Below are 15,120 nucleotides of genomic sequence, written 5' to 3'. Positions count from 1 at the left end.
CCGTCCCACAGTGAGGTAAGTAGGTGCTGATGATCTAGCGGTTAAGGAGTTGCACTGCTAACTCAAAGGCATGTGGGTTGAATCCCCCGGTTGCTCCATGGGAGAAAAACAGGCAATCTCCTCTCATGTGATTTACTACCTCAAAAGCCCCACTAGCGGGTCAGCTATGGATTGGTTCTGACTCAACGGCACATAACAACAGTCACCCCCCCAGAGTAGTTGCTGCGAGTAAATAAATAATAAACGCAAAATGTTTAGAATGATTCTTGACACTTTTTCTTTCACTGTATGACTGTAATTATTTGTTTAACTAAATAAGATACATTGACTTTCATAGTAATTATTAAACTTTGAGGTATGTTATATGAAGCACAGCCAGTTTAACGAGAACGCATAGAAGGATAATAATTTGGTGATCTGATATTAAGACTGGTTACTATTACTTTGTCAAAGTATTTTACAGTATAACTCAAAGAAGAGAACAATAATATTTCTAATACAAATGCATCATTTCTTCAGCTAAGAATCTGTTTTCTGTCAGCCCTTAAAGGTTTGTGAAATTGGAAGTGAATGCTGTCCCTTAGATTTAAATGAACCATATAATTTGGCATGTTGCTAGGAGGGGCTATTCCTTGAAGAGGTACATGATGCTTGGAAAGGTAGAGGGTTGGCGAAGGAGAGGAAGACCCTCCATCATTTGGATTGACATGGTGGCTGCTGCAATGGGCTCCATTGTGCCAGGAAGTGTGAGGATGGCACAGGATAGGACAGGGTTTGCTTTCCATAGGGTCTCTTTGAGATGTACTCAACTCAACAGCACCGAACAACAACAACAACATTTTTTTACATCTCCTGAAAGTAGTTACTTTAAGTTCACACTTTTGTTTCATTACTTATTCACCTACATATCTTAATTACTTTTCCCCATTTGGGAGAAAACTGCTAATTTAACCTTAATTTGTATGTAGCTCCTCCTTTACCAGCTTCAGATTCCACAGGGAACACAGGTAGTAAGCTTATTGCTTTTGAAATTACTTTTTTCATTACTTAGAAAGTTCTAAGTACGGCTGTTGGAATTTTTTTGTTGTTGTAGAAACCATAAGGTTTGTTTTCTTTAATGTACTCCTTGTGTCACGGGGAAATATCTGGAATTCCTTGTTCTCCACAACAACCACACCAAACACAATCTGTTGCCTTCATGTTCATTCTGACTCACTGCAATCCTTGGTGGTGAAGTGCACGGCGGCCCCAAAGGGCTTCTGAGTAGCAACCAACTCAACTGCAATGGCTTTGAATGTCTTTTATTACAAAAGTTTTAATTTACACTGGTTTTGTTACAAAGTTCACATACATTATTCTTCACACTGGATCTTTCCCATTTCCTTTGCCCACCCCTCACTTCAACCAACAAATTATGTGTCCCTATTACTACAGTATTTCACATTTGACACATCAGTGTCACAGTGTTTAGCATCACAGCAACCATGAGTTACCTCTGTACAGCAATGCACAGATCACTGCTAGAACACCTAGAAGAATGTTTGACAAAAAAACCAAAAAACAACCAATTTGAACCAGGCCTGAGGGCCAAAGATTAAAATCACCGACCTTGGGCTTGGTAGCATAACTTTCTGTCCACTAGGCCAACGGAGCTCTCTCTATGTCGTCGTTGTTATTGTTAGGTGCCACGAGTCATAGATGACTCATAGGGACCCTATAAATGAAAGGCCTGAGCACTGTTCATAGAGTTTCTGGAGGCAAGCCATTTCAGAAGTGGATGCCACTCCTGCTTCCAAGATTGTTTTAATCAGGAAGCTCCTCTAAACACCATCCACCATGGATAATTATTACACCACCTCCTGACCCATCCTCACCCGTCTGCTCCCACCCTCCCCTCCTTAGATCCTCATACATGTTTTATTAGTTATCTATTTTTATAATAATGGTCCTATACAGTGTTTGTCCTTTAACAGAAACAAGTCACCGGGCTGTTATTTCATGACTTCACTGGATGACTTCTAAGAGTCAATCTTCAGGTTTGCAGTGATGTGATTACTTACATCACGCATCAAGAACTACAAGGTAACTGTCAATTCTTCATCCACCCCATGGTCTCCACATCCACACCCACACCTAACCTCCCAACCCGTCCTCATCATGCCAGAAGAAAAGTACCTGGACACACAGCATTTTTAAAGTTATGCTCTGCTAAAATATGCTTTAGGGGAAACAAATACATATCAATGAGTTAGCAGAGATAAAGAAAGCCAAAAAAGGAAATATATACCCTTGATTTATTATTAGTTATGGGTCCATCCCTACTTGACAGTGCACAAGAAGTCAGCACTGACAAACACAGAAGTCAGAGAAGTGCATTGTTGACAAAACGCAGAAGTCAAGTAAGGTCGTTATTTAGAATAATAAAGCTGTAATATATTGCTGTTTGTGCCATCGAGTTGGAATCAACTCATAGCTGAGTTTTCAGAGGTTATAAGTGGCATTAGAAGACGACAGGCCATCTGTCTCCCGCAGATCAGCTGGTGGATTTAAAGTATCTGCCTCAATTGGCAGCACAACCCCTTATCACTCAACCATCAGAGTTCCCTGGCCTATCACGCAGTTATTATATACAGAGCACAGTCTCTGTAGCAACATGGCATCATTTCACATATATTTATAATACCATAGAGAGCTCTACTGGCACCACCCATAGGGAGCTGCACTCTTAATTCAAAGGCCAGGCCACTTCTCAGAAACCCTGTGCAGGCTCAGGTAGGAGTCAGTTATAACTAGAACTATAACTCTATAACAATCTATAACAATACTTTATAACTCTACTTTAAAAAGCAAGGGAGGGCGAGCTCTGGTGGCCTAGTGGCAGGAAACTGCACGGCAATCCCAGAGGTGCTCAGTTCAAATCCACCAGATGCTCTGCTGAAGAAGGAGGAACAATCGCCTCCTGTACCAGTCAGATCCAATTTGACGGTACACACATAAAAAAAAAAAAAAATAAAATAAATAAATAGAATTATCTTTAAAAAAAAAAAGCAAGGGAGGAAGGGAGGTGATGAGCTTCGCAGTTTTATTAAATCTCCTCCTTCTTAACATGATAATATTCCCATTGTTGTTGTGTGCCGTAGAGTCAGAACCAACCCACAGCTGACCCTCCAATGGGTTTTCAGAGGCAGTTAATCGCACAGGAGCAGCCATTGGCCTCAAACTGTGTGCCTTCAGTATTACAGTGCAGCTTCTTGCCACTAGGCCATCAATATTCCCATATTAATACAAAAATCATCACAAATGTGACCAACACTCTACTATCAGATCAAAAAGCACAATTAAAAATAAACACACACACACACACACACACAAAAAACCCAAACAACAACAAAAAAAAACCACAACAACCCCAACCCCAACTCTTTATCTGCTCTACTAATTCATTATTACTGATGAATCAAAGCACCCCGCAGCCCTGCTTGGTCTGAATCCCCTACTTGCAGCTTGATGAACAAGAGCAAAGATTGAGACAGACTGCTCAAGCCACTAAAGGAAAAACCCATCTCCTCGCTCTTAACAGCACTCCCTGTGCGTATCTGTAGCACTGAGGCAATAATCAGAAATGGGCTATATCTGTGGATTAAACGTCTTCATCTGTACACGGCGCGATCCTGAAGGCAGCTCACCTCGGAGTCTTTGGCCTGTTGGTTACGAACGACGATCAAGTTGTACAGGAGCCTGTCATCGTCGGCCTCTGTGTGGGACACATCGTGAGGTATACTCCACAGATTCTTCTCGTCATCCCTCGCCAGGGTGGTTCCAAAGGAGGAGTACGGATTGCTGCCACTGTTGAAGAAGAGAAGTGGTAACAAATAAAAAACAAAACAAAACCCAGATCCATACTTTGATTTTAAGAAAACCAGAAGCAGCCTGCCAGAAGTTGCTCTCAAGCAGTGAGCATCTGTCTTACCCCACTAGAAAAGGACAGTTAGCAAATTACTGCTTCTTAACTCACATGTCAGAAAGTCTCCTGGTAGCAGGTGAATGAAGGACCATTACTAGAAACTGGGCCAAGAATAAACTGCTGACATTTCATTTCAATAAACTGGAAAGACAAGGTTCATTCAGTTATATTCAGATGAGCCAGTGTCTGACCTTCTCTACACGTATCTTCCTCCTTTTTCAAAAAATCTGAATCTGAATACAAGTTGATAAATCAATATTGACTTTTCATCAATATGATTTTATGACACTAATTACACTTAATATTTTCTAATATTAATTGTTGTGTTGTTGTTGTTGTTAAGTGCCATAGAGCTGTAGGTGACTCATAGCGACCCTATGAACGGAAGTCCTCAACACTTGTGTGACTTTTATCCTTTCCCCAAGTTCATAGGGTTTCCGAAGGCAAGCTATTACAGAAGTGGATGCCACTCCTGCTTCAAAAATATTAATTACACTGTGATTAATTATAATATTTGATCAGTTCCTTACAGTATACGGCCTTTACCCTCACCCGACTTATTTTTCATTCATTTTTACTTCCTTCTCTCATCCTTCCCAACTCTGATAACCACCCAAGGATGATCTGAGTGTGTAAACTTCTCCTTGGCTTTCTAGAACAGTGGGTGTTTATCACAATTGTCCCTTTTCAACTGAATTATGTCACTCAGCATAATTTGTTCCAGATTCGCCCATGTTGTGCAGTATTTCTCAGATTCTTCATCATTCTTTCATAATGCAGAATGATCCACTGTGTGAATGTACCAGTTTCTTTATCCATTCATCCATCAATAGACACCTGGGTGGTTTCCATCTTCTTGCTATTTTGAAAAATTTTACAATGGACACAAGTGGGTGCGCATCAGTTTGTGTGGCCATTCTTATTTCTTTGGGATCTATACCTAGTAGTGGGATTGCTGGAGCAAATGGCATTTCTATTCCCAACGTTCCAAAGGCGTGCCAACCTGCTTTCCTTCTTGGTTGCACCCTTTTCCATCCCCACCAGTAGTGCATGGCAGTTCCAATTATCTCCACACTCTTGCCAGTATTTGGGATTTGCCACCTTGTTGAATTCTATTATCGTTGCCAGGGTGAGATGATCTTTCATTGCTGTTTCATCTGTGTTTCTCTGCCTCCCCTTTTCTTTATAAGCGCCAGTGTAACTACCGTGTTCAAGCCATTTGCTTTGTAGGGATTAAGAATTGCTTTCCTATGCCTAGAGAAGGTAGCTCTGGTGGCTTAGTGGTAAGGAACTGCACTGCCAACACAAAGGTATGGGGTTCGAATTCACCAGCTGATCTGCAAGAGGATGGGCAACTTCTCCCATGAGATTTACTATTTCTGAAAACCTGCTTGGAGGGTCAGCTGTGGGTCGGTTCCAGCTTGACTGTACACAGCAACACCAGACACTCATAGAGAAGAATTACTCAGAACAAACCCTATGTTCAAATTTTTCTAAGTGTTAAGGACTTCAACCAGATCAAACTGGTTCAGTAATTGCCATTATATGCACTGCAGAGAAGCCAGGTCTGTTGACCATGGTATTCTGACCTGGGTAGAAACAAACCAGGACCCACTGAAAGATGGCCGGCAACCATGTTATTCTGAAATGTGCACTGCTCTCCAGAGTCCTGCCAGGGATACTGCATTCCAAACGGCCAGACACAATTCTTCCTCCTAAAATTTACAGGAGCCTCCCTGAGAGACTGGATTATTAGCAACAGATTTGGGTGCTTTGCAAAAAACATAGACAACCACTGTTCACCAAGGCCATTCAGTAACCATTTTAAAGTAGTTTGAAGCCCTGGTTTTAGTTCTGTCTAACATGACCATTATATTAAGAGAAGGATGATAAGGCTTTTATTATGTGTGTGTGCGTGTGTGTTAATATATGTGTGTGTAAATATATATATGTGTGTGTGTGTGTATATATATATATATATATATATATGCCAAAAAGGTCTGAATTGTCTTTAACAATTAAATATAACACAACATAAAAATGAAAACAAGGCAGCAAATAAATCAACCTAAAAGAGCAAATATGTAACCAGATATCAGAGCAGAGGTAATCATTATTACGCTTAAAGATTCAATTGAACACTGAGTACCCCAAGTGGTGCTGGTGGTGGTGGTGGTGGTGGTGTTATGTGCTGTCAAGTCGACTATAACTCACAACGACCCTGTGAACCACAGCTCTGAACCCTGTTCTATCCTGAGCCAATGTCACGGTCTCTGTGTTATTACCCTCATTACCTGAGTTATTGTCTCAATCCATCTCATCCATGTCTTCCTCTCCTGCATTGTCCGTCAACCCTTCTAAGGCGATTATCTTTTCTAAAGACTCATCCCTCCCGGCTACATGCCCAAAGTATGTGAGGCAAAGTCTCAAAATCCTTACATCCAAGAAATAGCCTGGTTTCACCCTGTACAGGACACATCTGTTCGTTCTCTTGACAGTCCATGTGATAGTCACCATTTCTTCTTCAACACCACGAAGGAATCAATTTGTCTTCTGTCATCTTTGGTGTTTGTCCAGTTCTCTATGCATGGCAAGTAATTGCAAGGACTATGGCCTGGATCAAAAGCACCTTAGTCTCTACACTGACATCATTGTTCTTCAGTACTCTGGAGAGATCCCTGACAGCAGATTTTCCTAATGGAATTTGTCTTTTGATTTCCTGACTGCTGGTGCCAAGAGTGTTGACTGTGGAGCTGAGCAAGCTGAAACTGTTAACAATCTCAATCTCTTCCCCATCAATCATGATGCTACCAATTGGCCCAGTGGTGAGAATCTTCATTTTCTTGATGTTGAGCTTCAACCCATAGCGCAGACTACAGTCCTTGACCGTCTACAGAAAATGCTTCAGGCCCTCCTCAGCTTCAACAAGTAAGGTTGTGTCATCTGCATAATGCAGGTTGTTGATGAGTATTTCAGTAGCTAAGATTAAAAGAAAAAAATAAAATAATCCAATGGAGAATAGAAATTTTGAATGATTAAAAGAAAGCAATTAGCATGAAGAGTTAAAACACTTCACTGGCTCCAAATTCAAGGACACACAATACATTGAGGGGGAAATCTTATGTATTATCTTCAAATTCCTTATATAAAAAAAAATTAAGTGAAAAGTATACATATCCAAACAGCTTCAATAAAACAATGCAGGATGCTGAATGAGATTTCTCAGTAGCCCCACAGAGTTATTCTGCAGTTTATCCTTTAAACAGTTGTAGCCATAGTCTGGGTACGGAGAAGATTAGTGGTAGCAAATCCCATTCATGACAGGCCTGGACTCGGCCGCTGTTAAGTTCTGTGGGACTAGACAGGTACGATCATGCTGGAACGAATCACTTCCTCTAATAAAACGTATTGAGCAAAGACAATATCGCAATCATGGGACTCAATAAAACAGTAAACACAACAAAAAAAGTCCCTGACCTTGGATTTCACTACAGTCTGGAGAAGGGGGTGCACTAATGAGAAATCACATGCATAAATCATCAGAGACTGTGGTAAGTGTTACACATGGGGAGTTGAAGGCGTTAGCAAAGCACACATAGGATGCTGACAGAAATCCTCGGGGGAGAGGGTGTCAGGTGGGCACTGGAAAGACTGGGTGCTTGAGATTTAAGTACAAAGAGCAGAGTTTCAGGCACAGGAGATGGCATGTTCAAAGGCCCTGGGACAGAAAGAGGTCAGATGTGTTTGTTATCAGAAATATCACAAGTAGGGAGCTTACATAGAGAGAATTTGTTTTCACAGCTTCTTGGTATCAGATACCATTGAGTCAACTCCAACTCACAGAGTGACAATAGAAGAAAGCTAGAAACGTGAACCTAGGGTGCTGTTTCCAGGGGAAGAATCGTCAGCCCTGCAGTGAGGGCCTTGTCTCTTCAGAGCTTCTGCTCCTGGGAGATCTTGGCATCTCTCTTCCTCCATCTCAGCTCTCCCTGCTAGCTTACGTAAATGCTTCTAATGCCAAAAGAGACAGACTCAGGACACACCCTACACTAATCCTGTCTATTAACACAACAACATGCTCCGAAGTGGCATAAACCAGGCACAGAGGTTGAGATTTATAACATATTTTGGGGGTGAAGAAGTAGTAGTTTATTCTCTAACAATAAGGTATGTATATTAAAGGAAGGGGGACACTGCTCAGAAGGCAGCTGGGTATATTCACATAGCTTTGCACGCCACATTTCGCAGCACTCTTCTGCACTGGCCTTTCTTCCTAGAAGACATAGAGATTTTCAAAGAGGACTGGGACATGGCAGAAACAACTTGGGCACTAAATGATGCCATTCATTGAGGGCAAAACTAGAATGGCTCAGGCCAGGGAGTAACCAGCACACCTGCAGATGTGACATGTTGTTGTTGCTATGTGCCATTGAGTCGCTTGTGACTCATAGTGACCCTCTGTACATCAGCCCTAAACTCTGCTCTATCCTGTGCCAATCTTACTGTCTCTAACACACCTACCACCATTACCCCAGTCACTGAACCAATCCATCTCATCAAGGTTCTTCCTCTCCTGCACTGTCCCTCCACCCTCCCAAGCATGACATCCCTCTCCAAGGAATGGTCCCTCCTTGCAACATGTTCAATGTTTATCAGCAAAGCTTCAGAATCCTTGCCTCCAAGGACCAGCCTGGCTTTACCCTCTCCAAGACAAACTTGTTTGTTCTCCTGGCAGTCCATGGTATATTTAATACTCTCACCAGCACAGTTCAAAGGCATCAACTCTCCTTCTCTCCTCCCTAGTCATTATCCAGCTTTCTGATGCATAGCAAGTAATTGAAAAGACCATGGCCTGTATCAGGCGCACCTTAGTCTCCAGACTGACATCATTGTTCTTCAGTACTTTGGAGAGGTCTCTGACAGCAGACTTTCCCAGTGCAATGCTGCTGGTACCAAGAGTGTTGATTGTAGAGCCAAGCAAGCTGAAATTGTCAACAATTTCAATCTCTTCACCATCTATCATGATGTGAAATGAGGACCTGGCAATTAAGGACAGGCAGAAGACACCATATAAGCAAAGAGCACCTGGGAGGGAAGCGTACCTGACAGGTAGACTGAAGGGAGTGCTGAGGCATGAACAAACAAGCCACTCAGAAGCTTGTATGAAAGAAATCTCTCAACAGGAAGCAAAGCTCTCACCACTACATTAAGAATGGGCAGCAGGAAACCACAGTGCTTTTTGAAGTCAAAGGGCCTTGTGGACACCCTGGGGAGGAGTGAAAGGGCAAAGGGGCACAAACCAACCACCACCAGAGCTTCTGAGGAAGCATTCTTCAGAGTATGTTGTTGTTAGATGCCATCAAGTGACCCCATGACCAACAGATCTGAACTCTATCCTATCTTGTGCCGCCCTTACAATCTCTGCCATGTGTTGAGTCCATTGCTGTAGTCAATCCACCCGGTTGAGGGTCTACTCTTGCTCTGTCTCCACCTTCCCAAGCATGATGTCCCTCTCCAAAGAACTGCCCCTCCGAGCAACATACACAGAGTATGTGAAAAGAAATTTTATCATCTTTACCCCCATGGAGCACTCTGGCTGCAACTTCTCTAAGACATATCTGGTTGTTCTTTTGACAGTTCATGGGATATTCAGTATTCTCCAACACCACAGTTCAAAGGCATCAATTCTTGTCATCTTATTCATTATCCAGTTCTCAGATGCATAGCAAGTGATCGAAAAGACCATTGCCTATATAAAGTGTACTTTAGTCCTCAAACTAGCATCATTGTTCCTTAACAGTTTAGAGAGGTCCCCTACCTGCAGACTTTCCCAGTGCAATATGTCTCTTGATCTCCTGATCACATAGTACACCAGGTGTACTATGTATCTAAGTAAGATGAGATTATTAACGGTTTGAAACTTTTCTCCATCTATCATGATGTTGCCTACTAGTCCAGTGGTGAGAATTTTTGTTTTCTTGATGTTGAGTTGCAGAGGATAGGAAAGTGTAACCATTAAGTAAATAAAAGCACAATTATAAACTTTCCAAATAGTGATGGATGGAGGGTATGAGCTTGGGAAATTACAGTGCGAATGGAAACAGAGGAGCAATTTCAGCAGCATTGTTACTGTTGTCAGGTGCCGTAGAGTGGCCTATGGCTCTGACCTTTGCCCCACCTGTACCATCCCCACTATCTCTGATGGGCTTGAGCCCAGTGTTACAGTTACTGTCTCAATCTATGTCATTCGGGGGCGTCCTCTCTCACTCTGACCCTCTCACCTTTCCCAGCAGGAGATCTTTTCCCACGGACTAGCCCCTCCTGAAAATATGCCCAAATTATATAAGAAAGAACAAGTTTCACCATCCTTGCCTCAAAGGAGCCCACTGATTGTACTTCCTCCAACACAGACTTGTTTGTTCTTTTGTTTAGGGCTCTTCTCCAGTGTCACAACTCAAAGGCTTCGATTCTCCTTCTGTCTTCCTTCTTCACTGTCCAGCTCTCAGATGCACAGCAAGCAACTGTAAAAACCACGGCTGGGATCTAACGGCAGCACTGCTGTTGGTGCCGCATACGGTGGAGCTGGAACTGACCCACAGCCGACCCTGCAGTGGGCTTCTGGAGGCAGCAGACTGCCTGGGAGGAAATGACTCGTCTTCTTCCTGCAGAGGCTTGGCAGTGCCTTCTTAATCTGCTGTCAGGAGTCTCTCCAAGTCTTGAACAGCAATGATGTCAGTCTAAAGACTGAGGTGTGCCTGATACAGAAACTAGTCTTTCTAATCACCTGTTATGAATCTGAGAGCTGGACAATGAATAAGGATGACAGAAGAAGAATTGATGTGTTTGACTGGTGGTGCTGGAGAAGAATGCTGAATATCCCATGGGCTGACAAAAGAACAGCAGGTATGTGATGGAAAAAGTATAAACAGAATATTCCTTGGAGACAAAGCTGATAAAGATTCACCTCACAACTGTTACAAGTTATTCCTTGGGAAAGGATACCATGCTTTAAAAGGTAGAGGGTCAGCAAAGGAGAGACAGCCTCTATCTGAGATGGGCTGATACAGCACTGGAATCAAATGCATTGAGTGAGGATGATGAAGGTGGTGCTGGATAGGACAGAGTTCAGATCTATTGTTCATGGGGTCGCTATGAGTTGCCCTTGACTCGACAGCACTTAACAACAATAACTAACAATAACAACAATAATAACGAGTAACAAACCACCAGAGCGCCCTAATGGCAGCATCGTAGGGAGAGAAATCACTGGGCGACGTACAGGAAAGAGCTGAGATGACGCAGTGAAGGGTGAAATCTTTGGGACACCCCACCACCAAGAGGACCTTGCTGAGCTGGCAAGAGATTCAGAGAAATGTCAAGGGCCTGGTGTGAGGGCAGGGCTGGAGATCAAGAAGATACAGGAGTCGGAGAAATGGGCTGAGCCCAGGGGTGAGGAAAGACCTTAGAGGAACAGTGATCCTTAGCGAGCAGGTACGGAGAAGAGAAAAGAGACTTGCGAACACGTGAGATCTAATACAGCTAGAACCTGGAGGCAAAGAGGAAAATCAGGAAGAAGAGGCACTGGAGAGGTCCCAATACTAGGAAGGTCATGGACTCCAACCTCACATTGTGCAGTGAGTTTTTGTGGATACATCACACACACCCACACACACACTTGATGATAATAGCACTTTAACCAAGACCTCCGTATTTCCTACCTCATGCCATGTAACGCTCTGGGATAGGAAGGATAGGGCCCCAGGCCCCACTTTGTGGACAGAGGCGTAAAGACAAGAGTTGCTTGAGTCAGGCAGCCAACTGAGAGAACACCAGTACGAGGTCCCTGACTGCTCTTCTCCAAGCAGCCACACCTCATACAGAGACTGGATATCCAAAAACTGTAAACAAGGATGCACCCACAAACGGGGCAGCTGGGGTCATAATCACAGCTGAGAAATGCATCCTGTACAAACTGACGTATTCCCCTGGGTCTCCTCCTCCAGAAAGCACCCCCTTGAGTCATCCAACCCTCAAGGGTCCAGCTTTCACAAGAACGACACCCACAGTGCTGACCTCACAATAAAGTCACCTCTGGGCTCATAAAACCCCAGGACTTTCCTGAAACCAGTCTTTTCTCCTTTCTTTTCCCCAAAAGTGGTTTCATTTCTTCAAGTTTTGTTTCTATAACAAGTTGATAAATTCCTCAAGGGCAGAGGCCATTTCTAGTATATTTTATACGCTCTTTACACGACAGCTGCTTTAACAGCGCTTGGGGAGTGAAAATGTGAAGTGTGATTCCAATCTCCACACTCATCACCATGGCCTTTCAGTAAAAAAAAAAAAAAAAAACCTACCATGAAAAGGAGGGTTGAGAAATCAGCATCCACCTGAATTATCAGCAACCGTGTTTCTTCCGGGAATGCAGCCACCCTTCACTTTACCTTGTCACAATCTCTTTTCCCGTCTGTCTGTCTGTCTCTCCTCCTCTCTCTTTCCCCCTCTCTCTCTCCATCACTTTCTCTCTCTCCCTCCAACACTTTCTCTCTCTCTCTCCTCTCTCTCCCCCCTCCTTCTCCCTCCCTCTCTCTCTTTCTCTCTCTCTCTCTCTCACACACACACACTCTCACACTCCAGTATAAAACACAACTCACTCATCCTAACTCTATAAACTGGAATGAAGGGCTAGAACAAGGTCAATGCCAGGTCTGTTTAGAGGTCTCAAGGCAAATGAGAGTCTCCTGAGTGCTCCCAGCCTCCAGTCCTCATCAGGAGCCACGTTCCCCTGGTGTCCCACGAGGAACTGTGACTGCCTAGTGACTGAGACTCAAGGGAAGTGACAAGGCAGAAGGGAACCAGCAGCACCTGCCTCTGGGTAGGCCTCTGCCCTTCCCTCCCCGAAGCATGGAATCTGAGCTGCTTTTATCACTTATTTTTTAAAAAGGAGTTGCTGTCAAGTTGGTTCCAAGTCATGATGAGTCCACGCGTATCAGAGTAGAACTGGCCTCCAGAAGGTTGTTAGTGACTAATCTTTAGAAGAAGAATTAATGCTTTCAAGTTGTGGGGCTGGAGAAGAGTCTTAAACGTACCATGGACTGCCAAGAAAACAAATAGATCTGTCTTGGAGAGAGTGAAACCAAGTTTCTCCATGGCAGCTAGGATTTTAAAGCTGTCTTACATACTTTGGGCATATGGCCAGAATCCTTGGAGGAAGACGTCATGCTTGGAAGGGTGGGGGGACAGTGCAGGAGAGGATGACCCCGGATGAGATGGATTGATACAGAAACTGAGGCATGGGAATAGATGTGTTGGGGTCAGTGAGACTGGCTCAGGACAGGGCAGGCTTCAGAGCTGCTGTACATTGGGTGGCTATGAGTTACAGGCAATTCAACAGCACATAACAACAACATTCTTTTGGAAGTACATCACCTGGCCTTTTTTCCTCTTAGGCTCCTCTGTTGTTGTTGTTAGGTGCTTTCATAGTGACCTTATGAACAGACGACATGAACCCTGCCCAGTCCTGTGCCATCCTCATCGTCTCTGACACACAAGAGCCATTGCTGAAGTCACTGTCAATCCATCTCGGTAAGGGTCTTTCTTTCCTTCACTGACCCTCCATCATTAAAAAAATGATGTCTGTTTCCAAGGAATAGCCTTGCCTAACTATGTGTACAAAGTATGAACGACAAAGCATCACCATCTTTTTCTCCAAAAAGCACTCTGGGGGCACTTTTTCCAAGACATACCTGTTTATTCTTTTGGCAGTTCATGGGATATGCAGTCCTCTTCTTCAGGACCATAGTTCAAAGGCATCAATTCTTCTGGCACCCTTATTCACTGTCTAGCTCTCTGATGTGTTGAGAAGACCACTGCCTGAATGAGGCACACTGCAGTCTTCAAACGAACATCACTGCTCTTCGTCATTTTGGAGAGGGGTCCCTGACACCAGACATGCTCAATGCAATACATGACCTGGTTTCCTGACTGCTCATAACAAGGGGCACCTTTGCATGAATTCAAACTTCTAACCTCTCTATTAGCAGTAAAGCATATTAACTGTGTGTGCCACCCAAGCTCCAGAATAGATTCATTTGTGTCTGTAGTCTCTTCTACTCTGTTTCCACTGCCTTGCTCAATCTGGGCCCTATTCCAGCTAAATTATCCATATTCATTAGAATCACAAGCTGGATTTCTTTGGGGGCTAGGGAAGGCTGCATTCTACTGCAAAAGAAATAACTGAAGGTATCACTGTCAAAGGCCCTGAATTCCAGGGAGGGTGTACAAGAGCCCATCTGGAAGTATAAGAAGAATCTATAGGCCCAGCCCAGCTCACCAGATGCAGGTGCCGGCCCAGCCCAGCTCACCGGACTGCAGGTGCCGGCCCAGCCCACCTCACCAGATGTAGGCGCAGGCACAGCCCAGCTCACTGGACTGCAGGTGCTGGCCCAGCCCACCTCACCAGATGTAGGCGCAGGCACAGCCCAGCTCACTGGACTGCAGGTGCCGGCCCAGCCTAGCTCACCAGATGCAGGTGCCGGCCCAGCCCAGCTCACCGGACTGCAGGTGCCGGCCCAGCCTAGCTCATGGGACTGCAGGTGCCGGCCCAGCTCGCCAGATGCAGGTACCAGCCCAGCCAAGCTCACTGGGCCACAGGTGCTCTGCTCTGCCATGCTCATTCTTGCTTCATTTTATTCCTGCACAGGCCCCAAGTCATGCATCCATCATTCCACCTGGTTTTAAAACAATGATCCTTAAAGAAGAGACCAGAAGAGAGAAAAGCCTACAGCAAACAGACTGGGCAGGGCCTGCGAGCCTCTAGGGACTCAAGGCTGAGAGTGCACTAAGGCCTGAAGCCATCCGATCACTTCTGATTCACAGCAGCGCCCTCGACACAGAGTAGAACCACTCCATTCTTGGTGGGAAACCCACACCCAGGGGCCTTGGGAGGGTTCTGAGACACGTGTGAAGAATTCAGGTCATGCTCTCAGAACTGGCCCAAAAGTCCAGGACAACCAGCAGAGAGCTGGAGTGGGCATTCGGGAAGGAAGCTCACTTCTCCTAACTCCCCCAAACAGGCTTTCTAAAAGGAGCTCAAGAAACGAAAGCAGCTGCTTTGCCCTGGGCCACCAGCTGCTGCTGATGAATATTTTATTCACCTC

The 15,120-nt window shown here is 44.3% G+C and overlaps 1 protein-coding gene across 1 annotated transcript in view; it reads right to left on the bottom strand.

The window, feature by feature from the left end:
* MREG (melanoregulin) overlaps positions 1–15,120 on the bottom strand; it is a 67,483-nt gene that overhangs the window by 40,623 nt on the left and 11,740 nt on the right. The window contains exon 2 of the mRNA XM_006891917.1: positions 3,687–3,846. Coding sequence (XP_006891979.1) covers positions 3,687–3,846 — 160 coding nt within the window. The remainder of the gene's footprint in view (positions 1–3,686; positions 3,847–15,120) is intronic.

The sequence above is a fragment of the Elephantulus edwardii genome, unplaced genomic scaffold, assembly GCF_000299155.1.
Source record: "Elephantulus edwardii isolate Elephantulus edwardi_28Jun2011 unplaced genomic scaffold, EleEdw1.0 scaffold00106, whole genome shotgun sequence".
Taxonomy (NCBI): domain Eukaryota; kingdom Metazoa; phylum Chordata; class Mammalia; order Macroscelidea; family Macroscelididae; genus Elephantulus; species Elephantulus edwardii.
Note: the sequence above shows the minus strand (reverse complement) of the source record. Positions and strands in the feature narration are given on the sequence as shown.